General features: G+C 43.5%; 1 protein-coding gene across 1 annotated transcript in view; it reads left to right on the forward strand.

Moving 5' to 3' along the window:
- Positions 1-250: 250 nt before the first annotated feature.
- The window catches only part of LOC117540002 (xenotropic and polytropic retrovirus receptor 1 homolog), a 61,711-nt gene continuing 34,596 nt past the window's right edge, over positions 251-27,365 (forward strand). Inside the window, exon 1 of the mRNA XM_034206383.1 lies at positions 251-702. Within this exon, the coding sequence (XP_034062274.1) occupies positions 634-702 (69 nt within the window). The 5' untranslated portion in view covers positions 251-633. The remainder of the gene's footprint in view (positions 703-27,365) is intronic.

Raw genomic sequence — 27,365 nt, forward strand, 5'->3', positions numbered from 1 at the left:
AACAGTGATGGCAGTTAAAATGGCATGATAACTGTCTCTGAATGGAACATCAATGTGTGTTCCTCCTCCCCTTCCACAGCTCCACGGCTGGATGACGTTTCCTGAAGCAGGATTGGGCCACACTTTGGGTTGATTTAATATTTCCAACTGCACCTGAATGCAGCGGGAGGAGAGAGAGAGAGAGAGAGAGAGAGAGAGAGAGAGAGTAGAGAGAGGGAGAGAGAGAGAGAGAGAGATAGAGAGAGAGAGAGAGAGAGAGAGAGAGAGAGAGAGAGAGAGAGAACCAGCTCGCGCTATACAGGAGCGTGTTTACCAGAAACGAGCCGCTATTCTGCGATACTGGCGCTGCGCAATAGATAAGAGCACATATAAGCGTGTGCTTTGGCTAAGATGTGACCCCACCAGCCCTTCGTCGACTGTGTCACAAACGGCAGAGATGTGCCCCGGTAGATAGCTCGGATACTGCGAGGACAAACTGCTGTAAGACTGAGACTGAGGCTGTGACTGCAGTCTTCAATGACAGTGTCTGTGTTACCGTCGGTGAACCAGCTCTGCTAAACCTCCCGCTGCTAACTCACTCACCGGTCCTGGTTACTATACAAGCAGAGGAGAGTTACCGAGCAAATTGTGAACATGAAGTTCACGGAGCATCTCTCGGCTCACATCACCCCGGAGTGGAGGAAGCAGTACATCCAGTATGAGGTGAGAACCTGCTCTGCAGCCAACTGCTAGCTCACAGGCTAACTGGCTGTCTCATGTCTGTCCGTGTATACCTGTATTGTCTTTTGACAACTATGTGAGTACAATTGGCGATATCTAGATTTTCTATCATACTCCTGTCTTTATAAACAGGAAGGGATGAACTGCTTGGATGGTAGCAACCGCAAACCAACAGCAGCCAGCTAGTGTTAGCTAACGTTAGCTAGCAGACAGGCAAGAGGCTCTGTTGTTGCTCCGCAGGCTGCTCACATCCAGCCGATACGACCCCGGCCTGCAGAGTGTGTCTGTCCTCTACCGATAAGCTGCTTGGAATGTGTTTTGGAGACAAAAGCCATTCGGCTGACTCATCATTATTGAGCTAACGTTAGTTATGTATTTGAGCCTGTTAACCACCCTTTCTGTTTCCTAAACTGCTGAGCCAGCTCACAAGTCTGCTGGTGTTCTGTCATAAGCTGCCAGGATGCTGATCGCTCAATCTACAACCTCTGACCCACTAAAGACATTCACGTTTGCAATTCAATTCTGTATGTTGCCTTAATTCCTATACAGGGCTTCAGGTAAACACATTCTTAATAGTTTTACATTTGTGCCACTAGCCTATATTTGAACTTCTTATTCTAAGATCCAAATAAGCAGGTTTATTTGGATCGCAGTATTTTCATACAGCAGGAACTTAGTGCTGATCCTAAGAGAATGCCAGTTAATATATAGTCTTAATTGAGCTATATCTAGTAGGGCTGCACGATATTGAAAAAAACTGACATCGCGATTCCCCCCCCCCCCCCCCCTGCGGTATATATTGCGTTTTTTTTAAACCTGTTAAGCCCCAAAGTCTCGGCGGGTACTTTACTTTTTTTTTTTCTCACGACACTGTGTCTCAGGGGATCTTAATATTTAAGAACCTATTAATGTGTTATACCAGATTAACGGAAATAATCTCAGCTAACTGACGATACAAACAATTTTTACCAAAACAAAACACAAGTCTCATAAGAAGCATCTAAATGACCCCTGAGTGAAAAATGCTAACGCACTTTGGCACAGAACTCAAGATAAAAGTACCCTTATTACTTATCGTAGCTGCACATACAAGATATCTGATTAAAGCTGAGGTTCCACAGATTATTTAGGTATATAGTATCATCACTGAGTGATCCGAACTCGGACAGGGGAAGCAAACACAGACATCACAACACGTACCTTTACGGAGCTTCTAGGGGAGATCGTCTCACCGTAGCTGTCAATCTGATCAAAAGACGTGTTCAATGGCATTAAAACGAGAAAAAACACGGCTGAATCGGTTAATCCATAGGTTTTTAACGTCTCTGTATAAAAAATTTATTTCATTTATAATCCAGTTAAAGTTACACACAGTAGGCGCTTTCACACCAAGTACTTTGCCGTACTTTGTTCCCATTACTTAGTTCATCGGAACTCTTTAGTTCCCGGAACTAAGTACAGATCGCGTTCACACCGGAATAAGTCCCTTCTTCTTCTTCTTCTTCTTCTTCTTTTTCTTTTTCTTTTTCTTTTTCTTCTTCGGGTTTACTGGCAGGCCGCAAACCACTTCACGGCGTATACTGCCGCCCAAAGTCCCCGGCCGGAAGTCCCCGGAGTTGGGGACTGGCTTCAGTAGAAGTTGCTGGGAGTCCCAGCAGCTTCTACTGAAGCCTTCCGAGTAAATCGCCAGAACGCCGACACCTCCTCATCTCCACCGCTCCCATGTTTTATTTTGTGTTGCCATAAGTTAGTCTCTCTCCGTTGGTGCGCTGGGCTAATACAATGGTGGCTTCACAAAACTTTTCTTTAGTTTTACGGTGCGTGGTTTGCAATCCCAGGAACTAAACGGGAAAAGTACTCCGGTGTGAAAGCGCCTAGTGAAAGATAAATACAGTTACAAAAGTCAGGTAAAAAAAATGCCTAAGGCTCCTTGGGATGTTCATTGTACATGTGTATATATGTCTTGTTTATAGTGTAATTACATTTGGTGCCAGCATAATGTCTGCCATTTGTACTGACAACCTGAAATTGAGAGGATCGAGACTGCTGCACAGACCGTACTCTGACCATGCAAAGATGTGCATACATCCGTGCTGACGATGTAGGGGTGTGCCTGATTTGTCTCGGAGTAGGACTAGTTTCTTTATTATGCTTTTTGGGGTTTTCCCTCTCATGTGGTGTGTTTTTGTGCATGTAAATCAGTGGTCACCAACCTTTTTAAGCCCAAGATCACCGACCTTGGCCTAGGTGAAAGGCGAGATCTACCTATTGAGTGAAAAAGACGGCCCAGACAGTGCTTCCAATTTGAAGCCTTTTATAGGCTAATTGCATCTGAATTACTGTTACAATGAAGGCTCCATAATCAGCTCACGGCATATAGGCAGGGGTAAAGTGCTATTTTTTATGAGTGGGGGGGGGACCTCACCTCCTCTAGGGGGGGTCCTCACCTCCTCTAGGGGGGTCCTCACCTCCTCTAGGGGGGTCCTCACCTCCTCTAGGGGGGACCTCACCTCCTCTAGGGGGGTCCGGGGGGATGCTCTTCCGGGAAGATGTTTTTTTAAATATTGAAGTTGAAAGCATCAATCTGGTGCACTTTGAGAGCAACATGAAGAGATCTATGGATACCTCTCTCAACACCCATATGAAACAGAACTGTAAGCAGATTTTCTTTTTCTTTATGGATATTTTACAAATCACTCCCCTTTCAAACTGTATTCTTGTTTTACTGCCATATAGTATTTCATACCTGTTTTTCATTTATTCTCTTATTGTTTGTATAACTATAATGATCATATGAAGGTGTGCCGCGGAAATAATCTTTTGAATACTTTGTGACAAAACTGTTCTAAACACTCAGAGAGTCCTTTAGCTCACCTGAGCCCCTCAGTCTGACAGGGGAGGACTCTCCTCCAGCCTGTTGTGGAAACAGCTCCTTATGTCCGTTAGTGCAGCTAGCTAACCAGATGCTAACATCACGGTCCCCGCTAGCACCGGTCTCTCTCTCTCTCTCTCTTGCTCTGTCTGTCTCTCTCTCTCTCTCTCTCTCTCTCTCTCCTCTCTCTCTCTCTCTCTCTCTCCTCTCTCTCTCTCCCTCTCTCCCCCTCTATCTCTCTCTCTCTCTCTTTCTCTCTCTATCACACTAAATTCGCTATTGCCACACACACACAGAGCCGAGCTTGAATGACACACGTGTATTTCCATGCAACTCTCTGATTGGTCTGGTGACTTGCCTCTGTTGCATTCACTGAACACGGGAAATTGCAGTCCTACCGTCCTCTCTTGTGTCATGATGAGGTTCACGTAAAGCACGGTTAATGTATTATATTATTGAGGTGTCTCAAATATACGTCAATCAAGTGGCACCTGCTAACGGGGTGGTAGATGATAGGTTTACATCTAAAAACGTATTTTTCAAACATTATTATTTTAATTGAATTTGTCTTTGTCTTTTGTCTTTCTTAAAATATGTTTTTAGATGTAAACCTATCATCCACCACCCCGTTAGCAGGTGCCACTTGATCGACTGGTTGGCGACCACGTTGGTCTGCAAAGGCTAAAATACAATCCTGCAAAGGCTAAAATCCATGTGTTCCCGCCAGAGGGAGTTTCTCTGCCGCACCCCTACAATCTTTCTTTGCTCCGAATCGACATTGGTTTGCAGGAAGCACATGAACCATATAACAGGAATGAGTTTCTTATTAGCTCTTCATGCAAGTTACTGATAGGATTATTTGACAAGCTACCGGTACTGGTGATGTTAATCTTTCAACGTCAGTTAATGATGTGATAAAAAGATTTGTTTATAAGATGTACAAAAAAAACTGTACATCTTCACATCTGGTGCAAGAATGAACATTTTGTATTTTTTGCTAAAGAAATACATTTATTATCAAGATTACATTACATTACATGTTACTTGTTAGATGCTTTTATCCAAAGCGACTAACATACTCAGTACTGTGGACAATCACCACAGGAGCAATTAGGGGTGAAGTGTCTCAGGGACACAACGACATGCTGACTGCACTGGGGTTTGAACCTGTGACCTCCTGATCCGAACACCAACGCACTACCCACTACGCCACACACCAAATAATTGACTAATTAACTGAAGCCAAGAGATTCGGACCTTCCAAATGCAGGGACTGTATCAACCTTGACACAGATCAGAAACTAAACTAGACCTCAAACTGAAGGGAGCCAACCCATTAATTACTGTTGTGGACCATGGGCTCTTGTTCATGCGTGATATTATGATTGTATATTATTAACTATATAGAGTTGCCTTTTATGTTTTCTAAAGCTTCAGACAATGCAGCAATGTATTTTTGCTCCATTAAGGACTCATATAAGTACATTTTCATTTGTTACAGCTCATGCCAATATGTATACAGAAACAGCTATAACAGCCTTGCATCCAATGCCTGTGTTTACCTGTAGCAGCAGCAGCCAGTGTTTGCTGGTTGCAGTGTTTCATCAGTCATCGCGGTGCTCTGCATAGTGTGACTGTAGTATAATATTTTAGTCACAATCAAAACCTCAACATATATATTTATATATATTATCTAACTTATATATATATATATATATATGAGTTAGGTAATTTAGACAATTTATTCATGCCTTAGCTTTGTGGCTCCAAATCAGAAGCAATCAGTCATCTGCTCTGCACTTCTGACACATTGTTTTAGTTCCTTTTGCAGCACCATTACATTAAGCTTTGAGCCAAAAGTCCTTTTTGGAGTTGGTAATGAGTGTTTTAGAGAGCATCTTCAGCAGTGCTATTCAGTGTAAAAAAGCTTACCACCTTTTAAAAATGTACCCAAGTTTAGCTCCGCTCCAGAGGTCCAAATCGGAATTAGCTTTTGTTATGGCCAAACCAAATAGCCTTGGGTGAATTGAAAACTATTGAATAGAATAGTTGTTGAATGATTAGATATTTTCTGTCTGTGGATCCACTGATTTTTGTGAGTATAAACATCATTATTAAATAAAATCCGGCCAAATATATACTGTATATATGGATGAGTTTTCAAATTCTCCTTGTGCTCTTGTCTTTGGCTTATTTCCACTGTAGTTTGAATCCAGTTTATTTTTGCTCTTGCAGTGTTGAGATGCAGGCCAGATGTAGCGTGTTGTTCCACCCAGCTGTACATCTGGCCCTGAGCCCGGTTAGTTTGGGTCCTGTGAAGATGGGGGACCAAGGCCAGTGAGGTTTGCAGAGCCATGCTGACCAGGGCTTCTCCATGGACGGCATGTTTTGTCTTGGCAGCTGTGTTTGGGTCAGACACTTAGCAGGACAGTTGGATAAGCAGAGTGTATCTAGCTGTTTTGATCTCATGTTAGGGGTTTCCCTTGGGCTTTTACAGGGCTTTGGTGCTTTGCAGCCATCAAGGTTTCTACTCATTAAACTGATAATCAACAGAAAACCAAGAACCAACTATTTGATCATTTATCAATTGTCAGTTATTTTTCATACAAAGATGGCGATCAAAAACCTTGTCTCATGATATTAGGATCAGCTGTTCTGTAGAAACTTATGAAAACCTGTGCCACCTGGGCAGACTTTGGTTAGCGCATGAGTCCGTCACTACTTACGGCCTCTTTAGCACAGTTTATAAACTGCCGCCCTGCGGGCCTAACCATCGCAACAATGTGAGAATATATTATTATTATTATTTATTTTCTTCTTCTTCTTCTGTCCAAGGATATTGTGTAATTCAGGAAACAAATTATCAACACGTCTTGAAGTATTATTTGTCTTTCTACCTCGGTATTCAGCCCTCTTCTCACCGGAAACTGTCGTGTTGCTCATTAACGTGAAATGGGAAAAAGGGATAAGAGTCTAGCGATGATCATGCAGGTTTTATGCAACAGCCAGTTTACCCTCCAAACTTATTAGGAAGATGAGGCTAAGTGAATGGTTAAAGTGATTACTCAAAGTCTAATCACCTTTCCTTTCATCGAGTTTAAAGTAGTGCAAGTGTCAAAGACAGGAAAATCCTCTTGCTGGGGGACTGAGGTAGCACTTTGCCAAATGTCAACGTTCGTTTACTACTTCCATTGTAAACTACCATTGTTGGTTATATAATTCCCATATGCCTTTGACCTGTATTCAACTTAATACATGGAGTCTGCGCACAGCAGCATTGATGGAAACTTCATGCCGCAGCAGCCTTAGTTCATGGGAAGGGTGTTTGCTGACGATAGCTGTTTTCACTGGGCTGAAGGGAGAAGCCCAAAATAAGGGTGAATAAACAATTCCTTTTTTCACTTGCAGTCCCAGGGAGCACATTTTTAGAGAAGGGTCTCTGAAACAACACTGACAGACTTAAATAACTTACACTATTAGTTGTTTGGAATTATATTTAATGTTGTGAATTTCCTCAATGAAGTCTTATCTTAATTCTTCCTTTATACTTTCATGGTTAAAATCATGAGTCCGCTGCCTATAAAAGAAAAATGATAATACTGTGTCCAGTTTCTTATCTACGGTTTGAAGGAAACTGAGTGTGTGTGTAAGTTGAAGCTACAGACAGGAGCACCTACAGTGTATGTGAATTGTTTATACTAGTCTATTGCCATATCCACATGAAGATAGCAGCTGTTTTGCTCCTTCAGTCTCATCTGTTGGGACGTTTTATCCTCTCTTAACTCCTTATTTTAAAACTGATTTGAAGTGGTCAAATGCTGACTCATTTCTGGGTTGTCTGACTCATTCCCGCACCTCTCTATTCACAAGTGAGTGTTACACGTCTGAACACTGACACCTGGCAAATATGACATGATCATGTGAATTTATACCAAGTGCATCGTGAAACTGATGCACTGCATTGTTGGATAGACAGGGCCACACATCTGTGTTTGGGCTACAAACTATATATTTTTTGCCGCATTTGGAGAATCCTTCCGAATGGGACAGGTCTTATCCACATGTTAGGACACATCCAGCCCTAAGCTGCAGACCTAAGAAGAAGCAGCGCTGTCTTTATCGAAGTCTTTTGGACCAGTTGTTGGTATAAAAGATGCTTCTTTTAGTCAATTATAGTCATGTGGGACAACTTCTAATTCTGCCAAATGTATTAACTACTATCTTTTATATCTCTCATGCTTTAAAGAGAATACAGATGGAATGATGTCTACACAAAGGGAGTTATGTGACCCACAAGAAATAGATTCCAGAAAATGTCCACAGAAGGAAAGTGAAAATAACTGTAGAGACAGAATCGAGGGATAAAAAGAGAGAAGAGCAGATCATCTTACATCTCTACAGGCTGTATTGAGAAACTCTAATTAAACTTCTTTCATGTACCAAAGGGAAACAAATGGAGAAGAAGTACAAAGCCTTAACACTGATAGATTGAGAAAGAGAGGAAACTAGTACAAAGGTTGAGTGCTGACAGCATTGGCTAGCATATGACTGTTATAAGAGCAGCACAAACCATAGTCACTATTCATGCGAAAAGCATGCACAATGTTCATTTTGCCCCAAACTATGTCACGACGGCCAAAACATCAAAAATAAGTTTTAAAACCGTAATCCACAAATATGAGAGAGAGATTTGATTTTCAAACCACTTTTATTCACAAAACAAACAAACAAACAGACACATTATCACCAAATAATAAAATGTTTTGTTGGACATGGTGCTAAACTTAAAAACAGTAAAATTGTTCAACTTTAACAAAAGAAACATCACAACTGAGATCAGGAAAACATTGCATCTCTGGAAAAGAGTCATTGTCATTTGGAGACTTCAGTCCGTTACAGTGAACAGCGATCTGTGCCAGCTCTGATTGGCTGAGCTGCTGTTTCCAGCTCTGCAGCAGGAGGCTGACCACCCGGACTGACCTGAGGCTCAGACGTGAGGCCAGGCCTGCAGCGTTGTCCAGACGGGGGCCACACACCTCCACCACCTGGCCCAGCATGAGGATCCTCTCCTCACAGAGTCTCTGTTGTAGAGAAGGCCCCACTCCACACACAAAACGAGATCCACGGACTACCGGCTCTCTGAGGAGCCAGAACAGTGAGCCACAGCACTCTGGTCTCTCTTTTCTGAGTAGTCCCCACACCTTGAAGAGACCTCCATAGAACCCCGAGAGATTGTTCAGGCGTAATCCTTTCAGGTCCATCAGGAACAGCGACTCAGCCAGACCCAGCCCACCACAGCGCTCCAATAAGGCCCGAGCTACGGGTCTCCAGACCAGGTCAGCAGGTCCAGTCAGGAACCTCTGGACGAACCGGAGCCTGAAGGCCGCCCCTCTGCTTGCCAGGTGAACCAGGCCATGTCCCCCCTCCTCCTTTGGCAGGAACAGGACGCTCTGAGGGACCCAGTGCATGCGGTCCCAGAAGAAGTCCACCATGAGAGCCTGCACCCTGGACAGCAGGTTTACGGGTGGGTCGGTGCACGCCAGCCGGTGAGCCAGCATGGAGGAAACAAGGTTGTTTAAAATAAGGATTCTCCCTTTAAAAGAAAGTTTGAGAAGGATCCACTTCCACTTCTTTAACCGGCCTTCCACTTTCTCTATAAGCCCGTCCCAGTTTTTCAAACAAAACGTGTCATCACCAAGATAAATACCCAGGTACTTTAACCCTGCCCTTTTCCAACCAAGGCCCCCAGGTAACACCAAGCTGTCAATACTGCCCTCTCCTACTGCTAAGGCCTCACTTTTCCCCCAGTTGATCAATACTGTCCTCTCCTCCTGCTAAGGCCTCACTTTCCCCCAGTTGACTCGAGCAGATGAGATTTTGCAAAAGTTGCTCACAGTTTCAGTTAAAACATTGATGATGTCTTGTTTTTTAACAAAGACCATTATGTCATCCGCATACGCAGACTATTTAAAAACATTCCTACAGCCAGGAAGAGAGAAACCCTGTAACTTTGACCCGGTGTAAAAAGGGCTCTATGGCCAGGGAGTAGAGCATCCCGGACAAAGAGCAGCCCTGTCGGACTCCTCTCTGAGCTTCAAAAGGAGCACACAAACTACCGTTTATCTTCAGTACACTCTCAAGGTCCCTGTACAAGACCTGGATCTTGGCTATGAGACCAGAGCTGAACCCAAAAGCTTCCAGCGTCTGCCACAAGTACTGGTGTTCAACTCGGTCAAAAGCCTTTTCCTGGTCTAGAGAAATCAGATCAAGCTCACAGCCCAATGAACCGGAGAGGTCCAAAACATCTCGAATCAGAGTCACGTTGTCAGTTATCAACCTGCTGGGTACACAGTATGTCTGGTCTACGTGAACGACATGCTCCATCACTTTCCTCAGCCTCGTCGCTAACACTTTGGAAAGCAGCTTGTAGTCGGTACAGAGTAGAGACACAGGACGCCAGTTCTTAATCTCCTGCAGGTCTCCTTTCTTAGGGAGGAGAGTGAGCACAGCTCTCCTGTGACTCAGAGGCAACCTCCCGTTACTTAGACTGTCTCTGAGCACACTCAGCAGGTCGTCACCTATAACGAGAGGGGTCTGCCTGCAGACCTCCACTGTCAGGACAGTTCCGGTGCAGATCTCCACTCTCAGGACACCTCCACTCTCAGGACAGGAAGTGCACGCTAAGAATTCCAAAATAAAATCACCACTATCAGTACAGTGCAACTTTCCAAATAAGAAATGCACACAAATACAAAATAAAATCGGATCGTGACACTTATTATATACATATGTGTATATATATATATATATATATATATATATATACGGACACCTTGTATTGTTGTTACTATCAGTACAGCCGCAGCGCCACTTTCCGAACAGGAAATGCACGCAAATACAAAATATAAACGTACTGACACTTATATATATATATATATATATATATATATATATATTTATATATATATTTATATTTATATATATATATATATATATATATTTATATATATAAATTAGGGCTGTCAGTCGATTAAAATATTTAATCGCGATTAATCGCATGATTGTCCATAGTTAATCGCAAATTAATCGCACATTTTTGATCTGTTCTAAATGTACCTTAGAGGAATATTTTTCAAGTTTTTAATACTGTTATCAACATATGAGTGGACAAATATGCTTTATGCTAATGTTTATTATCATTTGAACAATGACAAATATTCTCATGAATATTAAACACAACAACCTCTGAACATTACAAATATTCGCCTCAATTCAACCTGGAACCTCTCTCATACAATAATACAATATGTGTGTGTGTGTGTGTGTGTGTGTGTGTGTGTGTGCGCGTGTGTGTGTGTGTGATGGATCGTTGGAGCTATGTGCAACTCAAGGCATATGCTCGAACGGGAGCTGCCTGGACGCTGCAATCATGTTGCGCACTATCCGTGCTGAGTGTGCTGACTTTTCGTACAATGTCCCACTGTCTGGCTTCCTGCATAAAGTCAAGTGCTCGGCGCAGTTGTGGCGAAATGTCGCTCCTCTGTTTTCATTTAAACAGCTCCATATCCGTTAGCGCAGCTAGCTAGCACCAGATGCTAACAACAACAATGCACGTAAGGTCTCTCGCTCGCTCGGGCCACACACACCCTCCCGGTCCTCCCAACAGCCAGTCGGTGCCTGCCGGTGAGCGTGGAAGTGTGGTCTGCCACAAGCGGGCGGCAGGAGCGGGGCTGTCAGCATCAGCTTGTAGACGGTATTTTAAACTCGATGCGCTCTGAAACTACGGGGCGGCCGAGGAAAAAAAATACACATGCGTTAAAATAATTAGTGGCGTTAATTTTTTTTTGCGTTATTAACGCGTTAACTTGACAGCCCTAATATAAATACGACATCTTGTATTTTAGTTACCCCCGCTAGACAACAGTGGAAGGTTCGAGAAACCACCGTGTTTGCCGGGTGCACCGCGGCGGAGGTGGGGAGGTTCCAGCTGGGAACCTCCACCCCGCTGCGGGACCCGTGGGACCACTGGACGGTGCGTCTTGGTCACGCTTCATATCGGCCGGCCTGGGAAGGAAGAGACACGCAGAGTGGGGGAAGTCCCCCACCCCAACTGAGCACACCCTCCCGGCAAAGGGCACTAGGCCGGGCCGGCGGGGAGGCCCTCCAACAGTGGGTCGCGTTTGCCATTCGATCAGTGAGAGGAGAGGAGAAAAATGCATCAAAAATGGTCAAAATCCGTTAATATATGGATGAGTGGGGGGGACCGGGCAATGTCCCCGGTAGAAACCGGGTGAAATAGCCAAAAAATAAATAAATAATAAAACCGGGGAAAAGTGAAAAAAAGTGTCCGAAAATAGGCACTCGTGAGGCGGGCAGAGTTCCCTGTCAACTCTCGTTACATTCCTCCATGGTGTCATTTGAGAGGGGGGGTCAAAAGGGCTTGACCAAGGCCGACCCAAAGTGCAAGGTGGGCGGACTCATCACCTCCGTGATGAGACTCCATTGTGATTTGAAAACTTCCATCAAACGAGTCCTTCGGTGGGCGGGAAAAAAAACGCGTCAGAATCGTCACTTCCTGTACTGACAGTGGAGGTGTCCTGAGAGTGGAGGTCTGCACCGGAACTGTCCTGAGAGTGGAGGTCTGCAGGCAGGCTCCCATGCCTATAACTGGCCAGAGAGCCTTATAGAAGTCTGCAGGCAGGCCGTCTATGCCAGGAGCCTTCCCACTCTGCATGCTCTGCAGGGCCTCCTGCAGCTCCTGGGCAAAGAGCTCCGCCTCCAGCTCAGCATGGTCCTCCTCAGGGACGTTAGGAAGGCCCTCATAGAACGACTGCGCCACCTCTGGTTCGGCCTGGAACTCTGTTCTGTAGAGCTCTTTGTAGAACTCCACAGTACACTGCCGAATGTCGGCGGACTCCTGAAGCAGCTGCCCAGCATTGGATCGAGTGCATCAGCCTCCTCTGACCATTCTTACGCTCCAGACCAAAGAACAAGTGAGAGGGAGCATCCATTTTCACGATGTTCTGAAACCGGGATCTGACCAGAGCACCCGGAGCAGAAACCCCCAGCAGGTCAGACAGAGCTGGGTTTTTACTTTTGAAAACTTCAACATGTTCTTGCTCTCCTGTGGAGTCTGCGAATCCCTGCAGCTCCACCACTTCTCTCTCCAGAGCTCTCAGAGATCTAGCCATGTCCTTTGTGACATTGAAAGTGTACTGAAGGCAAAGCTGCTTGATCTTCACTTTACCTACATCCCACCACTGCTGAAGAGAATTGTACTCTCTCTTAGATAAACGGTAGTTTTCCCAAAGAAATGTAAAACATTTTTTTAAATGGTTGTCGGCCAACAGAGAAGCATTAAAGTGCCAATACGCACTATTACACTTAACATGATTAATAAAAAGCGAGACTTGTACGAGGGAATGATCAGAGATTCCCACTGGACTGATGGAGCAGCTTCTGCTTACATTACAGGTGGGGTAGGTAAGTTTCAGAAACCGGCTCGAGTGCACTAAAATTTGAAAGTACACAGCCGAAAAAAATCCGCCCCTTCCTTCAGACTTCCTTACAGAGCACCTCCTCCAACACACATGCGCACATGACGTCAGCAGACTGGTGAAAGTGGCCGCCTGTTGCTGGCGAGTCATTGAAGAACTGCTGCAATGCACGCCCAATGAGGGCACGAGATACATTTGTGCGTGCACAAGATGGAAGGCTGACGGACAAGGCGGCAATCAAATCCGTTTAGCCGGGCCGGCTAAACGGATTGGTTGTACTTTTTACAGTATTACGGCTTCCACAGATGACATTTTTTTATGGATTTTTTGTCAAAGCACTTAAGATATAGTCGGTTTCTCAAACTTACCTACCCCACCTTTTAATGTGATGATTAAAAACATAGACACGATCCAGCCTAGCCAGAGACAACAGGTTATCCCTAGAGTGCACCCACGTGTGCTGCCGCTGGCCAGGGTGGAAGTGCCTCCAAACATCACACAGCTCAAAGCTTTCTGTTAGTCTCATTAAGGCACTCTTCGAGGCAGCATGCGGTTCCTGGTGGTTCCTATCCAGCACAGGGTTCTCTGTGCAGTTGAAGTCATCCCCCAGGAACAGATACTCCCCACTATCACAGGTGCTAAGAGTGTGTTTCAGTTTCTCAAAAAACAAAGCCTCTCCGCGCCCACACTGGGAGCAGAAACATTTATAAAACATATTTTAACTTTTTCAAATTCAGCATGTATTTTGAGCAAGTGTCCTGATGACCTCATCGACCGTACAGGAGAAGGGTGTAAAGCCCCTCGCAAAGAGAATGGCAACCCCTCCACTATTGCTGCGCTTATGGCTGAAGAAGCCCTCCCCCCCCCCCCCCCCCCCCCATTCCCTCCTCCAGTCACTCTCGTTCTCAGCAGTGCTGTGAGTTTCCTGGAGAAACGTCACATTTAAACTCTTGTTTCCTAATAAAGTAAATAAAGATGCTCTCTTAGCATCCCCTCAAGCACCGTTAATGTTTAAAGAGCCCAGCTTTATGTCACTCATAATGAAATTATAGTTGCATCCTAACAAAATCAAAAACCTGGCTGAAGAAAAATAAAATAGAAAAAGTTCAAACAAGATGTACTTATTCATCATTCTTTGCAGTTTCCTCTCTAATCATCTGAAGTATCTTCTTTAACCTTCTCTGGGCCGCTGAAGAAAGGTTCCCCTAAGGCTTCTTTGCACCGCATGAGAGCCTTGGCAGAATTATGAAAATCTGCAAATCAGCAAAAAAGTCGTCTAACTTCACCGCCCTCATCCCCTTAGTTTCCTTCAGAAAGGATCTGATCCTCTGGAAAGAGTACTCTTCTCCCTTTGCTACCTCAACAATGTCAAAGAAGGACTCACTGTTACTGTCCTCTGAGACTCCCTCTGGCTGAGAGGAGGAACACAGCGACTCCTTCTTTGACACCTTCCCTTTTTGTGCCACACTGCCTTTGCTCACTTCCTCATTTTTCCACAGGTAACCTTAACAAGTCCTCATCCATTACCACATCCTCCAGAACAGACTCAGCCACTCTGGCTACAGTGTGCTCACTGTCTGCTTTCTGTGTGACCTGAGTGTCTGTATGTGTGATACTGTGTATACCTGCCCGTTTGCTTTCTGTGTGTGAAACCGTCGGCTCTGCCGCGGACCGACTGACTGGCGGTTCCACCACCGGCGGCACGGCCGCGGGTGCGGGCACCGGTGGTTTACACCACAACATCGGACTACAGACCATATATATATACCCTCCACACCCTCATTAATAAACATGTCCACCAAAATAAGAAGATTTTCTCTTGTTTTGTAGATTTCAAAAAAGCATTCGACTCTGTTCCTGAAGTTGATTGAAAATAATGTAGGGGGGAAAACATATGATAAATGTGCTGTGAAAATTGGCAATATGGAAACAGATGTATTCCTCCAAAGTAGAGGGGTGAAACAGGGCTGCAGTCTCAGCTCCACCCTATTTAACATTTATATTGATCAATTGGCAAAATCATTAGAACAATCCAATATCCCTGGACTCACCCTCTCGGACACACAAATTAAATGCCTCCTGTTTGCAGATGATCTAACAGCGTTTCCGCCAGGGGGGCGTCTTGCCGTCATTTGACATATTAATAATTCGAGAGAAGATCGAGAGTTTTTATCGCTTGAAATAACGAAAAGGAAAAGGACAAGGACATCCCTCTATTGGAGGGGCAAAGGAGTCTGGTGGGATTATTTTCGGAGTATTGAAGATCGTTTCCCCGACATCGGCGGTGCCTGCTACAGGACAACACGGAATGTGCGCGATTTGGACGCGATGAGCGGTGCTAGTGGAGCACGCGTGTGAGCTGCGAGCACCATAGCCTCGCAGCGGCGAAACTGAGGCTCCGTGGTAAACTGTGGTAACATGAAGAGCCGTTTGGGAGGCGAAAGAGCCGGCGCTTTAAGAGAGCCGAGCCAAATGATCCGGCTCACTAACGTAAAAAGATAGTATCTATAAGGGACGGCTCAAGTCAAAATTCAGACCTGGGCCCTGACAGTTCATCTGCAAACCTTCTGTCAGACCTGGGCCCTGACAGTTCATCTGCAAACCTTCTGTCAGACCTGGGCCCTGACAGTTCATCTGGAAACCTTCTGTCAGACCTGGGCCCTGACAGTTCATCTGGAAAAGACCAGGATTATGGTCTTCCAGAAACGACCCAGGGGTCAGGGAAACCCACACCGCTTCTTACTGGGCTCCACTGACATAGAACACACACAGCTACACATATTTGGGACTCAAAATTACTTTGACAGGAAATTTCAATCTGGCCATTAATGATCTCAGAGACAAAGGAAGAAAGGCTTTCTATGCTATCAAAAAGTCTTCAAATATAGATATACCTGTTAGAATCTGGCTCAAAATATTCAATTCAATAATAGAACCAATCGTACTATATGGTAGCGAAGTGTGGGGTCCTCTTGGAAATCAAGACTTTGATCAATGGGACAAACACCCAATAGAAACCCTACATGCGGAGATATGCAAGAGCATCCCGAGAGTCCACAGGAACACCCCCAACAATGGATACCGAGCTGAGCTAGGCCAATTCCCCCTTTTAATTAGGATACAAAAAAGAGCAGTCAAATTCTACAACCACCTAAAAACCAGTGATCCCAAGTCCTACCATTACAAAGCCCTCCATTGAGAGGAGTCCCCTCAACCAGCTGGCCCTGAGGCTCACCTCCTCTAACAGGACAAGGCCTCAGGACAGCCCTCACACAATCTGGCCCAACCAAATCATAGCTAAAGAAAAAGAAAATGACATCAACTATTGGACATGTACCACGAATGCCCAAAACAAACTTCAATGCTATTTGCCTCTAAACAGACCGTACACGGTGGCAAACCATCTGACCGCCGTGACTGATCCCAAACTGAGGAAGACATTAACAATGTACAGTAGGGGTGTAACGATTCACAGAAGTCACGGTTCGGTTCATACCTCGGTTTGGGGGTCACGGTTCGGTACGGGTTCGTTACAACAAGTCCCAAATGCATACTTTTTTTTTGCTGTTATTTATTTTTAACAGTAGTGCAAGTTTTGGTATGAAAATAAGGAACTCTAACATTTGGAATCATTAACTGTATTACACAGTTAAAAACAAACCACAAACACTCAGATGGCCATATTATTTATAATGGCTGATGTCAAACTAAAAGGTTAAATAAGCTGTACAACTAATAAGAATGTCTTGAAAATATTTAAATAAAAAATAAGAAAGTATTTCAATCACAATCAATAAAAGGCAATACAGAACTGTATAACATCTCCTGATGTGAAAATATAAAATAAATACAATGATAAATAAAAAACAAAATAACATCTGTACCTTTAGGAGCAATGTCTAACATGTGTAATTAACTTGTGAGTGTGTGAGGCCATTATGCCTAAATAAAGGTACTCAAGCTTTACTCTATTTTCAAGTTGTTCTTCAAAAAGACGAGTTTGTCTACGTTGTCAGTAGTGAGGGCAGATCTGTTGGCGGTAACTATGTCACCTGCCGTCGAGAAAACCCTCTCGCTGGGGACTGAGACTGACTCGGATGTGATTGAGCATGTTTGACGTGTTACCACTAGCATACCGCACCGCTGTCGAACAACGCCGACACACCATCCTAGTCCGATCCACAACTCGCACCTCATCATTGTTGTAGTCCACAGGGAACCCGAAATGTTCCCACACTTCTGATTTAAAAGAAGCAGGTGGGTTCTAGCTCCTGTGTGTTGTGTGAACTCGCCATAGATACTAACTGTTCTTCTTCATGTATTGTGTTCTTTTGGTGTGTTTTGTTCTTGTTCTTCATTTGTTATTTACGGGCGGCTGGCTTTTAGGCGCAATACCGCCCCCTGGATTATATATAGTGTAATACTGCCCTGAGTGACAGACTTTTTTCCCACTCGTAAAAAAAGGCGTATTCGCCGTGTGACTGCATGTGCCGAACCGTGACGTCTGAACTGTGACGGTACGGGACGAATACGGATACCGTTACACCCCTAATGTACAGACTCAGTGACCACAGCCTGGCTGTAGAGACTGGCCCACACAGGCAGACCTGGCTGCCTAGAGAAGAGAGGCTGTGTCAGCTCTGTCCTCAGAGACAGGTGGAGACAGAGCAACACTTCCTGCTGCACTGTCAAACATACCAAGACATTAGAACAAAGTTCTTTACAAAGATAAAATGTAAACTCCAAGATTTTTGAATCACTGTCAGAGCAGAATAAAATGCAACATGTACTTGGAGAAAATAGTGCCAGCAGCATAGAAGCAGCAAAATATGTGAGCGCATGTCACAGCCTAAGAGACAGCAACAACACTTAACAACTGTCTTTCTTTTCTTTCTTTCTTTCTTTTTACATTTGATACTTGCGGTTTTGTAATAATATATTGTTGTAAATTGTTTAATGAATGAGTTGTATTTCATTTTCTTATCATATCACTATTGAATTGTATTATCCTTGACGCTTTGGCAATATTGTTCACCTGACATTCATGCCAATAAAGCATATTGAACTGAATTGAAAACAATTGAGAGAGAACACAGCTCTGTCTGAGGGGGATAGCCACCAGTCATGAGTCTGGATCAAGGCAGGTGTGTGAGAGAGAAGAGAACATGCCCTTGGCTGATTAACAAGGCCAGCAAGAGGTTAAGAGCACTGTGAGTGTGTGAAGAGGTGGAGGCTTGAGAAGGGGAAAGCACAGAAGTAGGGTAATCTGTGAGGATCACAGCTGCCCTCTTTCTGCTGAGCTGCGTGTGTTTTTGTTTTGGAAACTCACTCAAAGCACATGCTGAGCCTGCCTACTGCTCGCTCGCTCGCTCCCTCACTCGCTCGCAGCCCTAGCGTACTCTCTGTATCACTCAGGAAGAAGCAGGGAGACATGCTGCTTCACAGAAACATCTTTAAACGCACAGTAGATCACAGGTCTAGGGAATGATTCATTAAGTTCTGATAATGAGCTGCTTAAAGTCAGAGGCACACATAGACCTGTTACTTTGGCTAATGGCTATATTCCCTGTTTCCAGCTCTTTCAGTGGAGTTTGTCATGCTCACTGCGCAGTACTGTATTTATATAGTGCTTATCTAGTCTAAGCAACCACTCAAAACACTTTACAACGGAAACTACAAACAACAAACAACAAACAACAATAGGCCAGGGCTGGTGATAGTGAAATGTACATGCATACAAAAATCAATATAAAAATCAATATAAAAGAGTAACAAGCGAGACTTTAATGAGTAGACAGCTGTTTGTTATTAAAAGCTCTGGATGGACATTTTGCAGTCATCACTCAGATGTACAAAGAAAGCACTCTGTCACTATGAACTTGTCACTTTAAAGGTCCCATGTCATGCTTTTCCGGTTATCTCCCGTCCCCCTGTGTGTTATGAAGGTTTTTCTGTTTCATGTAAACGGTCTGCAGAGTCACAAACCCTCAAAGTACACCCTGTAGGGAGTAAAACTCTAACACAGAGAAGACCTGTCTGTGCTGCCCCAGAACGCCTCCTTGGAGATTTCTCTTTTTCTTCCTGGGTACAGTGATGTGCCCATACCCAAATGGACCCATTGGTCCAAATGGACCAATCCGTGGAGCCGTTATGTTACGTCCACAGAGCCGTTACGTTAAGTGACTTCCTCACACACACACACACACACACACACACACACACACACACACACACACTCAATCTTTTCTCAGCTGCAGCTCCACCGATTTCTCCTCCCTGAGACGGCGTGACGCGGCGAGGCTGTGAGTCGGTGTGTGAGCACACACACAAACTCCCAGCCAGGCTGCGGGTGTGTGTGTTCGGGCTGTGTCTCGCTGTTTCGCTGTCTCGCAGACGGCCACTGGGTTCATAGGGAGGGGGGGGGCAGGAGAAAATGGGTGCGGAAAGGCCAAAGCTGGCTCGCCATGAGGTTGATGACCATAGACAAACAAACAAGCTGTTAGCATAGTGTCTCTAAATGTAAATCTTGATTCTTGATTGTTGTCTGTGCTGCTGTCATTTACATTGTTTGAGGGCTGCACTCTGAAACACTGAGCATAGACAGCATGACCTTGACTTGCTCTGCTGTTTGCTGCAGAAGCCAGCTCTCCAACTCTTATAAGCGGCTAGCTCACAGTGAGGCCATTGTAGTCTTTGCTCTGATAGCATTCTGAAACACTGACTGGCAGCTTACTGTCTAACTCTGAGAGTGTATGAAAGAGGCTGTGTGTCCTCCTGTCCTACTCAAATCTTACTGAGGCTCAATGACTGTGGTCCACTCACCCACGTTTTACTAACACAGAGCATGAACGGCTATATTATCAGCACTGCTAAAATGAGTCACATTTATATATTTATTTAAAAACATCTCCTTCAAACAACTGTATTTAAATTAAAAATAAATATCAAAAGGTATTACGTTTTCCCTTAAGTATTTTATTATCAAAACACACTGCAGAGTGGATCAAAGACCAAAAAGAAACCTCCTTTTTCAGCACCCATCTGCATGACGCAGCCTTCCCATGTTCCTGGCCATCTGCGTCCTTCTAAAGCAGGTGTCTCCAACACGTCGATCGCAAGCCCTCAATAATTAGCTCGCCAAGCAAATCCAAAATGTAAAAATACACACAGAAAAAAAGGAAATGTAATTGAAAGAATCTACCCCAGTGGTTCCCAAACGGTGTGCCGTGGGATTTTGTGACAACCATACGTTATTATTGCAATATACAACTACACACAAATAATTATTTTTTTATTTACTATATCAGTACTTTGTAGGTTTATATGTACGTAATCTGCGCGAATTGCGCGTCCACATCTCCACGTGCAGTGCTGCATAAACATGGCTGAGTCAGCGATAACTTTCGAGGGGTGGAGGTATGCCCATTATTTTGAGTTCGTCCGAAGAATAGACAGGAATGTGACGGTGAGGTGCAAACTGTGTCCAGGCCAGAAGCTGTTATCCACTGCTGTAAACACCACGTGGTCAAACCTCAACAAGCACCTGCAAAGAACACATGGTTTTTTGTTTATACCACGTAGTCTGTTCTTCTTCTCTGTCGTCCGGTTGTTGACTGTTTTGAATGACAAATACACACTACCGCCGCCTGCTGGTAAGGAAAGTTATTGCCACTCACGCATGCGCAGTTCGTACGTGCTCGGCGAGTAAAGTAACGAGTTACTTTATGTAGATAGTAATGTAGTAGTGTAATATATTACTTTTTTTTAAAAAGTAATATGTAATATATTACATTTTTTTAGTAACGACCCCATCTCTGGAGTTGGCGTTCTCTACTCTGATTTACATGAAGAACAACAGGAGGTCACGGCTCTCTGTTGAACAGGACTTGCGAGTGGCCCTCTCCTCAGTGCCACCAAGGATTACAAAATGCTGTGCACCCCGACAGGCACATGTATCTCACTAATTTGTAAGTCGGCAAAAATATTTACAATAGCACATGTTTCAATGCTGATTGCTGAAATGTTACATTTATAATTTGTAGTTCAGGACCATGGACAATGCAGCTTCCTTGACAGTTCTCTGTGCTGAATTTCTGCTGAGTTTCCTTTGCCTCATTTTTAATGTTGTGACCTGTCTGGTGGTTTAAATGAGTGTGTTGCTGCTTTGATGAAGCCTAATTTGATAAAGTTTCAAATTAATTTCTGAAATATTTCGTTAATAAATATTTCATGAGTAATATAGTTGTCTTTGTCACATTTTATTTGGCATTAGTAAATAATTATGCACATTTACAGATATTTTACATGATATGAGTGATAACACGTGTTATAAGGGCTATTTTGCACAATTGGTGTGCCTTGAGATGTTTACTTGTCCTTTGGTGTGCCTTGGGGACAACAAGTTTGGGAACCACTGATCTACCCTATGCATAAATGAAACCTCAATCTTAGCGAACTCTATCTACTTACTACAGCTCTATATCTATCTAACACCTATATCTAACACCCCTTTGGTTTGCATAACCAATTTCTGCACAAACTGTCAGAAACCGTCTCAGGGAAGCTCATCTGCATGCTCGTCGTCCTCATCGGGGTCTCGACCTGACTCCGGTTCGTCGTCGTAACCAACTTGAGTGGGCAAATGCTCACATTCGATGGCGTCTGGCACGTTGGAGAGGTGTTCTCTTCACGGATGAATCCCGGTTTTCACTGTTCAGGGCAGATGGCAGACAGCGTGTGTGGCGTCGTGTGGGTGAGCGGTTTTGTGATGTCAATGTTGTGAATCAAGTGGCCCATGGTGGTGGTGGGGTTACGGTATGGGCAGGCGTATGTTATGGACGACGAACACAGGTGCATTTTATTGATGGCATTGTGAATGCACAGAGATACCGTGACGAGATCCTGAGGCCCATTGTTGTGCCATTCATCCACGACCATCACCTCATGTTGCAGCATGATAATGCACGGCCCCATGTTGCAAGGATCTGTACACAATTCCTGGAGGCTGAAAACATCCCAGTTCTTGCATGGCCAGCATACTCACCGGACATGTCACCCATTGAGCATGTTTGGGATGCTCTGGATCGGCGTATACGACAGCGTGTTCCAGTTCCTGCCAATATCCAGCAACTTGGCACAGCCATTGAAGAGGAGTGGACCAACATTCCACAGGCCACAATCAACAACCTGATGAACTCTATGCAAAGGAGATGTGTTGCACTGCGTGAGGCAAATGGTGGTCACACCAGATACCAGAGGTGTGGACTCGAGTCACATGACTTGGACTCGAGTCAGACTCGAGTCACAAATTTGATGACTTGAGACTCGACTTGACAACATCACAAAACACTTGCAACTCGACTTGGACTTGAACACCAATGACTCGGGACTTGACTTGGACTTGAGCCTTCTGACTTGAGGTGACTTGATACTTTAATTCAGAGGTCTCCAACACGCCGATCGCGAGCTGCCGTTAGAAGAGCAGACTCCCGTTGGGGAGAGCAGAATCTTCAGCCGGCAGCCGCTCCTACTCTTGCTGAGAATCCTTGCAGGCAGGGGCGGGTCTTTATTTAGCTGGGCCACCATGCGGCCAATCATATGCGAGAACACACAAGGATCATACCATTATGTGAAAGAAGGGTGGGGGGCACAGCATGTGTAGTGGTACAGGCCAGCTGCACAGAGCCGGATTTAAATGCAAGCGCGTCGGAAAAAGTCAAGAAATGAGCGAAAACCGAAAAAAGAAGCACCATCTGGCTTATTTTCAATGATATTGGAGAAAGCAAAGCTGAGTGCAGGATTTGTAAAATGAAAATAACCTTCAGAGCAGGTTTTTTTTGGTAACCACTCAGGATTTATTGTCAGAGGTGGGAGAAGTTCAGACAATTAAAAAAAAGTTACAATCAGGGTTTCCGCGGGGTCTTAACAAGTCTTAAAAAGTATTACATTTGTTAATCTGAATTTAAGGCCTTAAAAAGGTCTTAAATATGATTTAGAAGGTCTTAAAAATTATCGGATTTTGAAATGTACTTCTGTGTTGCGATAGCGTCTAAATGTGTTTTGGGGGAAATGTCCGGGCTGCAAAGTAACCAGTACGGTAACAGCCTTTCAGTTCCCCCCAACAATTTAAATCAAATTTAAATCAAATTAAATCAACATGGAACCAGTAATCACTAACTTTGTTTCCCCCGGCCCCTTATTGGAGAACACCCAGCTAGTAACCTAGCAACCAAGCTTCAGCTCATGTAGCCTATCTTCGAATCTACTTACAAATAAATATGGGGAAGTGTAAGTTCAACCGTATTTGGTTGGAAAACATCTAATTTAGTGCTTGGTTGAAACCAGTGGAGGGAACGTGTTTGAAGCCCGCTGCACCTTTTGCAAAAGAAATTAGCGTTTGTTTTGCTAATGTAGCGTTAGCTAGTGCAGCAGCTCCCGCAACAACACCGGGGGACCTCCGGGCGAAGTTTGGGTCTACGTCAACCCTAAAAGCGGAGGTGCTGTAGACGCTAAATACCGTAGCTAAACACCAATCATACAACAGCAACGATGAAATAGTGTAGCCAAGGCAGCAGAGCTCTGAATATAGCTCTTGTCACACACACACACACACACACACACACACACACACACACACACACACACACACACACACACACACACACACACACACACACACACACACGGGCTGCTCGATTATGGCAATAATCAAGATTATGTTGTAATTAATATCATGATTATTAAATACGATTATTCATTGACTTTGAAAACATCCATTTATTGAACTTTAAAACAAATAATAATTTGAACAGTATATTTTTAACTGTTGATTACCCTGAACGTATAATTCAACTGAAAAACCAATACAAAAATTAATTAAATAAATGATACATTACTAAAAAATGAATTAGATCAAATATGTTGTAGTGCACTGTCACAACCTAGCAAAGCAAAATAATCGTTTTTTCCGATTATGTTGTTTTCGTAATTGTGGCAGGCCAAAATCGTAATTGCGATTAAAATATGATTAATTGCACAGCCCTAACACACACACACACACACACACACACACACACACACACACACACACACACACACACACACACACACACACACACAACACACACACACACACACACACACACACACGCACACTCAAGCACACACACATACACACTTTTTGTCTAACACGCTAACACAGTTCTGTACTGTTATGCTGTTATGTTCAGTAACTGTTCTTATGTTGAACATGAATACATTTACTTTGTAAGTGATTATGGGACGTATTTCTTCTTTCATATCAATTTTCCTTCATACTTTATTGCCGTGAAATAGGTCTTAAATTCTATTCAAAGTGGTCTTAAAAAGTCTTAATTTGAGTTGGCGAAACCTGCAGGAACCCTGTACAATAAAAAGTCCTGCATTCAAAATGTTACAAGTAAAAGTAGAAAAGTATTAGCATCAAAACATAGTTAAAGTACCACCTGCAGAGGGATCTAGATTCAGGTGTTCTTTTCCCCATAGAGACCGCCTCGCTGCACATTATCCCTTGCATAAAGATAGATTGTGGGTCCCTTACAACATGTTGTACACAGCCTTACCTTACTGATCCCTCTTAAATTAGAAAAAACACGTTACTTTACCAGCAGAGAGAAAATGGATTATTAAATTATGAATGTGACTAATAAAGAGCAGTTTGATAATTAAGTATTATTCTGGTGATCGATGTCATTACATTTGGTGAAAAGCACATAATGACTTGTTTAAGACTCGTTTTGTCAAAGTTTAGGACTTGGACTTGACTTGAACTTGCCCATCCTGACTTGAGACTTGACTCGGACTTGAGCGCAAAGACTTGAGACTTGACTCGGACTTGAGCGTAAAGACTTGAGACTTGACTCGGACTTGAGCGTAAAGACTTGAGACTTGACTCGGACTTGAGCGCAAAGACTTGAGACTTGACTCGGACTTGAGCGTAAAGACTTGAGACTTGACTTGGACTTGAGCGCAAAGACTTGAGACTTGACTTGGACTTGAGCGCAAAGACTTGAGACTTGACTCGGACTTGAGCGTAAAGACTTGAGACTTGACTCGGACTTGCAAAACAATGACTTGGTCCCACCTCTGCCAGATACTGACTGGTTTTCGGACCCCCCCAGACCCCCCCAATAAAGCAAAACTGCACGTTTCAGAGTGGCCTTTTATTGTGGCCAGCCTAAGGCACACCTGTGCAATAATCATGCTGTCTAATCAGCATCTTGATATGCCACACCTGTGAGGTGGGATGGATTACCTCGGCAAAGGAGAAGTGCTCACTATCACAGATTTTTTCAGATTTGTGAACAATATTTGAGAGAAATGGTTATTTTGTGTATATAGAAAATGTTTTAGATCTTTGAGTTTATCTCATGAAAAATGGGAGCAAAAACAAAAGTGTTGCATTTATATCTTTGTTCAGTGTATATTGCACTTGACGCACACATACGCATTTTTTTTTTTTAACGCAAGCCGTCATCGCCACGGATGAGCACACAGCCTCTGTGAGCGAGCGAGACAGAGAGAGAGGGAGAGAGAGCACATCTATTTAATATAGCCTAGTTGTAAAAAAAAAGAAGAAAAAAGTAAGAAATCATTCCAATGTGTACTATAGGACAGTAACAACAATTAAAAACAGTTTAATAGGGGAGTGATTAGTAAAATTATGTACATACATATTACATATTATGTTTGATATTATTATGTTTTATTAACTAGACCACTGTTTTTTTAAACCGCACCTCCTAGTGGTTAAAGCACGTTATTGAAATTAGTTGTTGAATAAGTTATATTTGATGAAAACATTTAAATATTAAGAGTAGCCTACATACAAAATAGGGGTCAATGATAGAAATATAGAATAGAAAATATCAAGAAGATACTGTAGTGATCTCTACAATAAAACAGTGTAGTGCAGGACGTCCAAAGATATTAACAGGAGGATGTGCAAAACAGACAAACTGATAAGGCTGAATTTTACTCAGGTGTAACTAAAGTCTGATTTAAGGGTTGTTTATATTTCACATCATTAATCAGAATCTGCAAAGTAACAAAAATAAATGTAGTAGAGTAAAAATACCAGGTTAACCTCTGAATTGTAGTGGAGTAGAACAAAGTAGGGGAGAGCGGGGTAATGTGAGCCATTTTTTACATATGCTCCCCTCTAGCCGAGCTAAAATGATATATCAGTAAAATGTACACATTTCCTATTAATTCAGGATGTTTCCTAGCTATGGAAATGATCAGAATGTCTTCAGGACAAAGGGCAATGAAAATATGATTGTTTAAAAAAAAGTGGTCTTGTGTCTCACTTTACCCCAGCTAAGGGGTAAACTTAGACAGACCAGAGAAATCAAGGGGGTAAAGTGAACCAGTTGGGGGTAAGCTGATGCACTTACGTTTTCCACTTTAAAACTACCATAACAACACATGTTGTAACAATTAAAAACCTGATAGCTAGATTGACAACCACACATTCCAAAACTAATGTCGGACTAGTATCAGAATCATGGGGATTGGTCAATTAAGCACATTTTTTTAAACACTTGAAAGTAACCCAAAGTACTAAAAAGTAAATCAAATACAACATAATATAATTCAAAATGTTTTAATTAACATTCACAGTGTGGGAGTCAGAACACAGGACCTTTAGAGCCAGCTAGTGTCTGGGGGTCAGAGCAAAGGACAATCAGAACCAGCTAGTGCACAGTCTGGGGGTCGGAACATGGACCCATAATCAGAACCAGCTAGTACACAGTCTGGGGCTCAGAACATAGGACCATCAGAACCAGCTAGAACAGCCTGGGTTTCAGAACACAGGCTAGACCCACCTGGATTAGAACATCAGCCTCATACTCTATAACAAGGCCTACTCTACATTCCAGCCCTGAAGGTTACAGGGAAAGGTGAAGAGTTGCTGTAACAAAAACATTTCCCAACTTGGGATCAATAAAGTATCTTATCTTAAGATGATCGATGGCTACTGCCATATTTGCTAAATGTGCATCTGAACCTTGACAAGTGCATGTTTCAGGCTTATCAATTAACAACAGGAGGGGTCACAGACATAAGACCAGCTGTTAAATAAAGCTCTTCTGACCTTAGCTGGCATGTGGGTATATTAATGCTGCCCATTATGGACACAAGCAATTTTCACCCATGTATTAATTATATATTTTAAATTTGATAACACCAATGTGTTTCGTATCCCCTAAACCTCCAGGGATGTATACAGTTTAATA

Source organism: Gymnodraco acuticeps, unplaced genomic scaffold (genome assembly GCF_902827175.1).
Source record: "Gymnodraco acuticeps unplaced genomic scaffold, fGymAcu1.1, whole genome shotgun sequence".
In the NCBI taxonomy this organism is placed as follows: Eukaryota; Metazoa; Chordata; class Actinopteri; order Perciformes; family Bathydraconidae; genus Gymnodraco; species Gymnodraco acuticeps.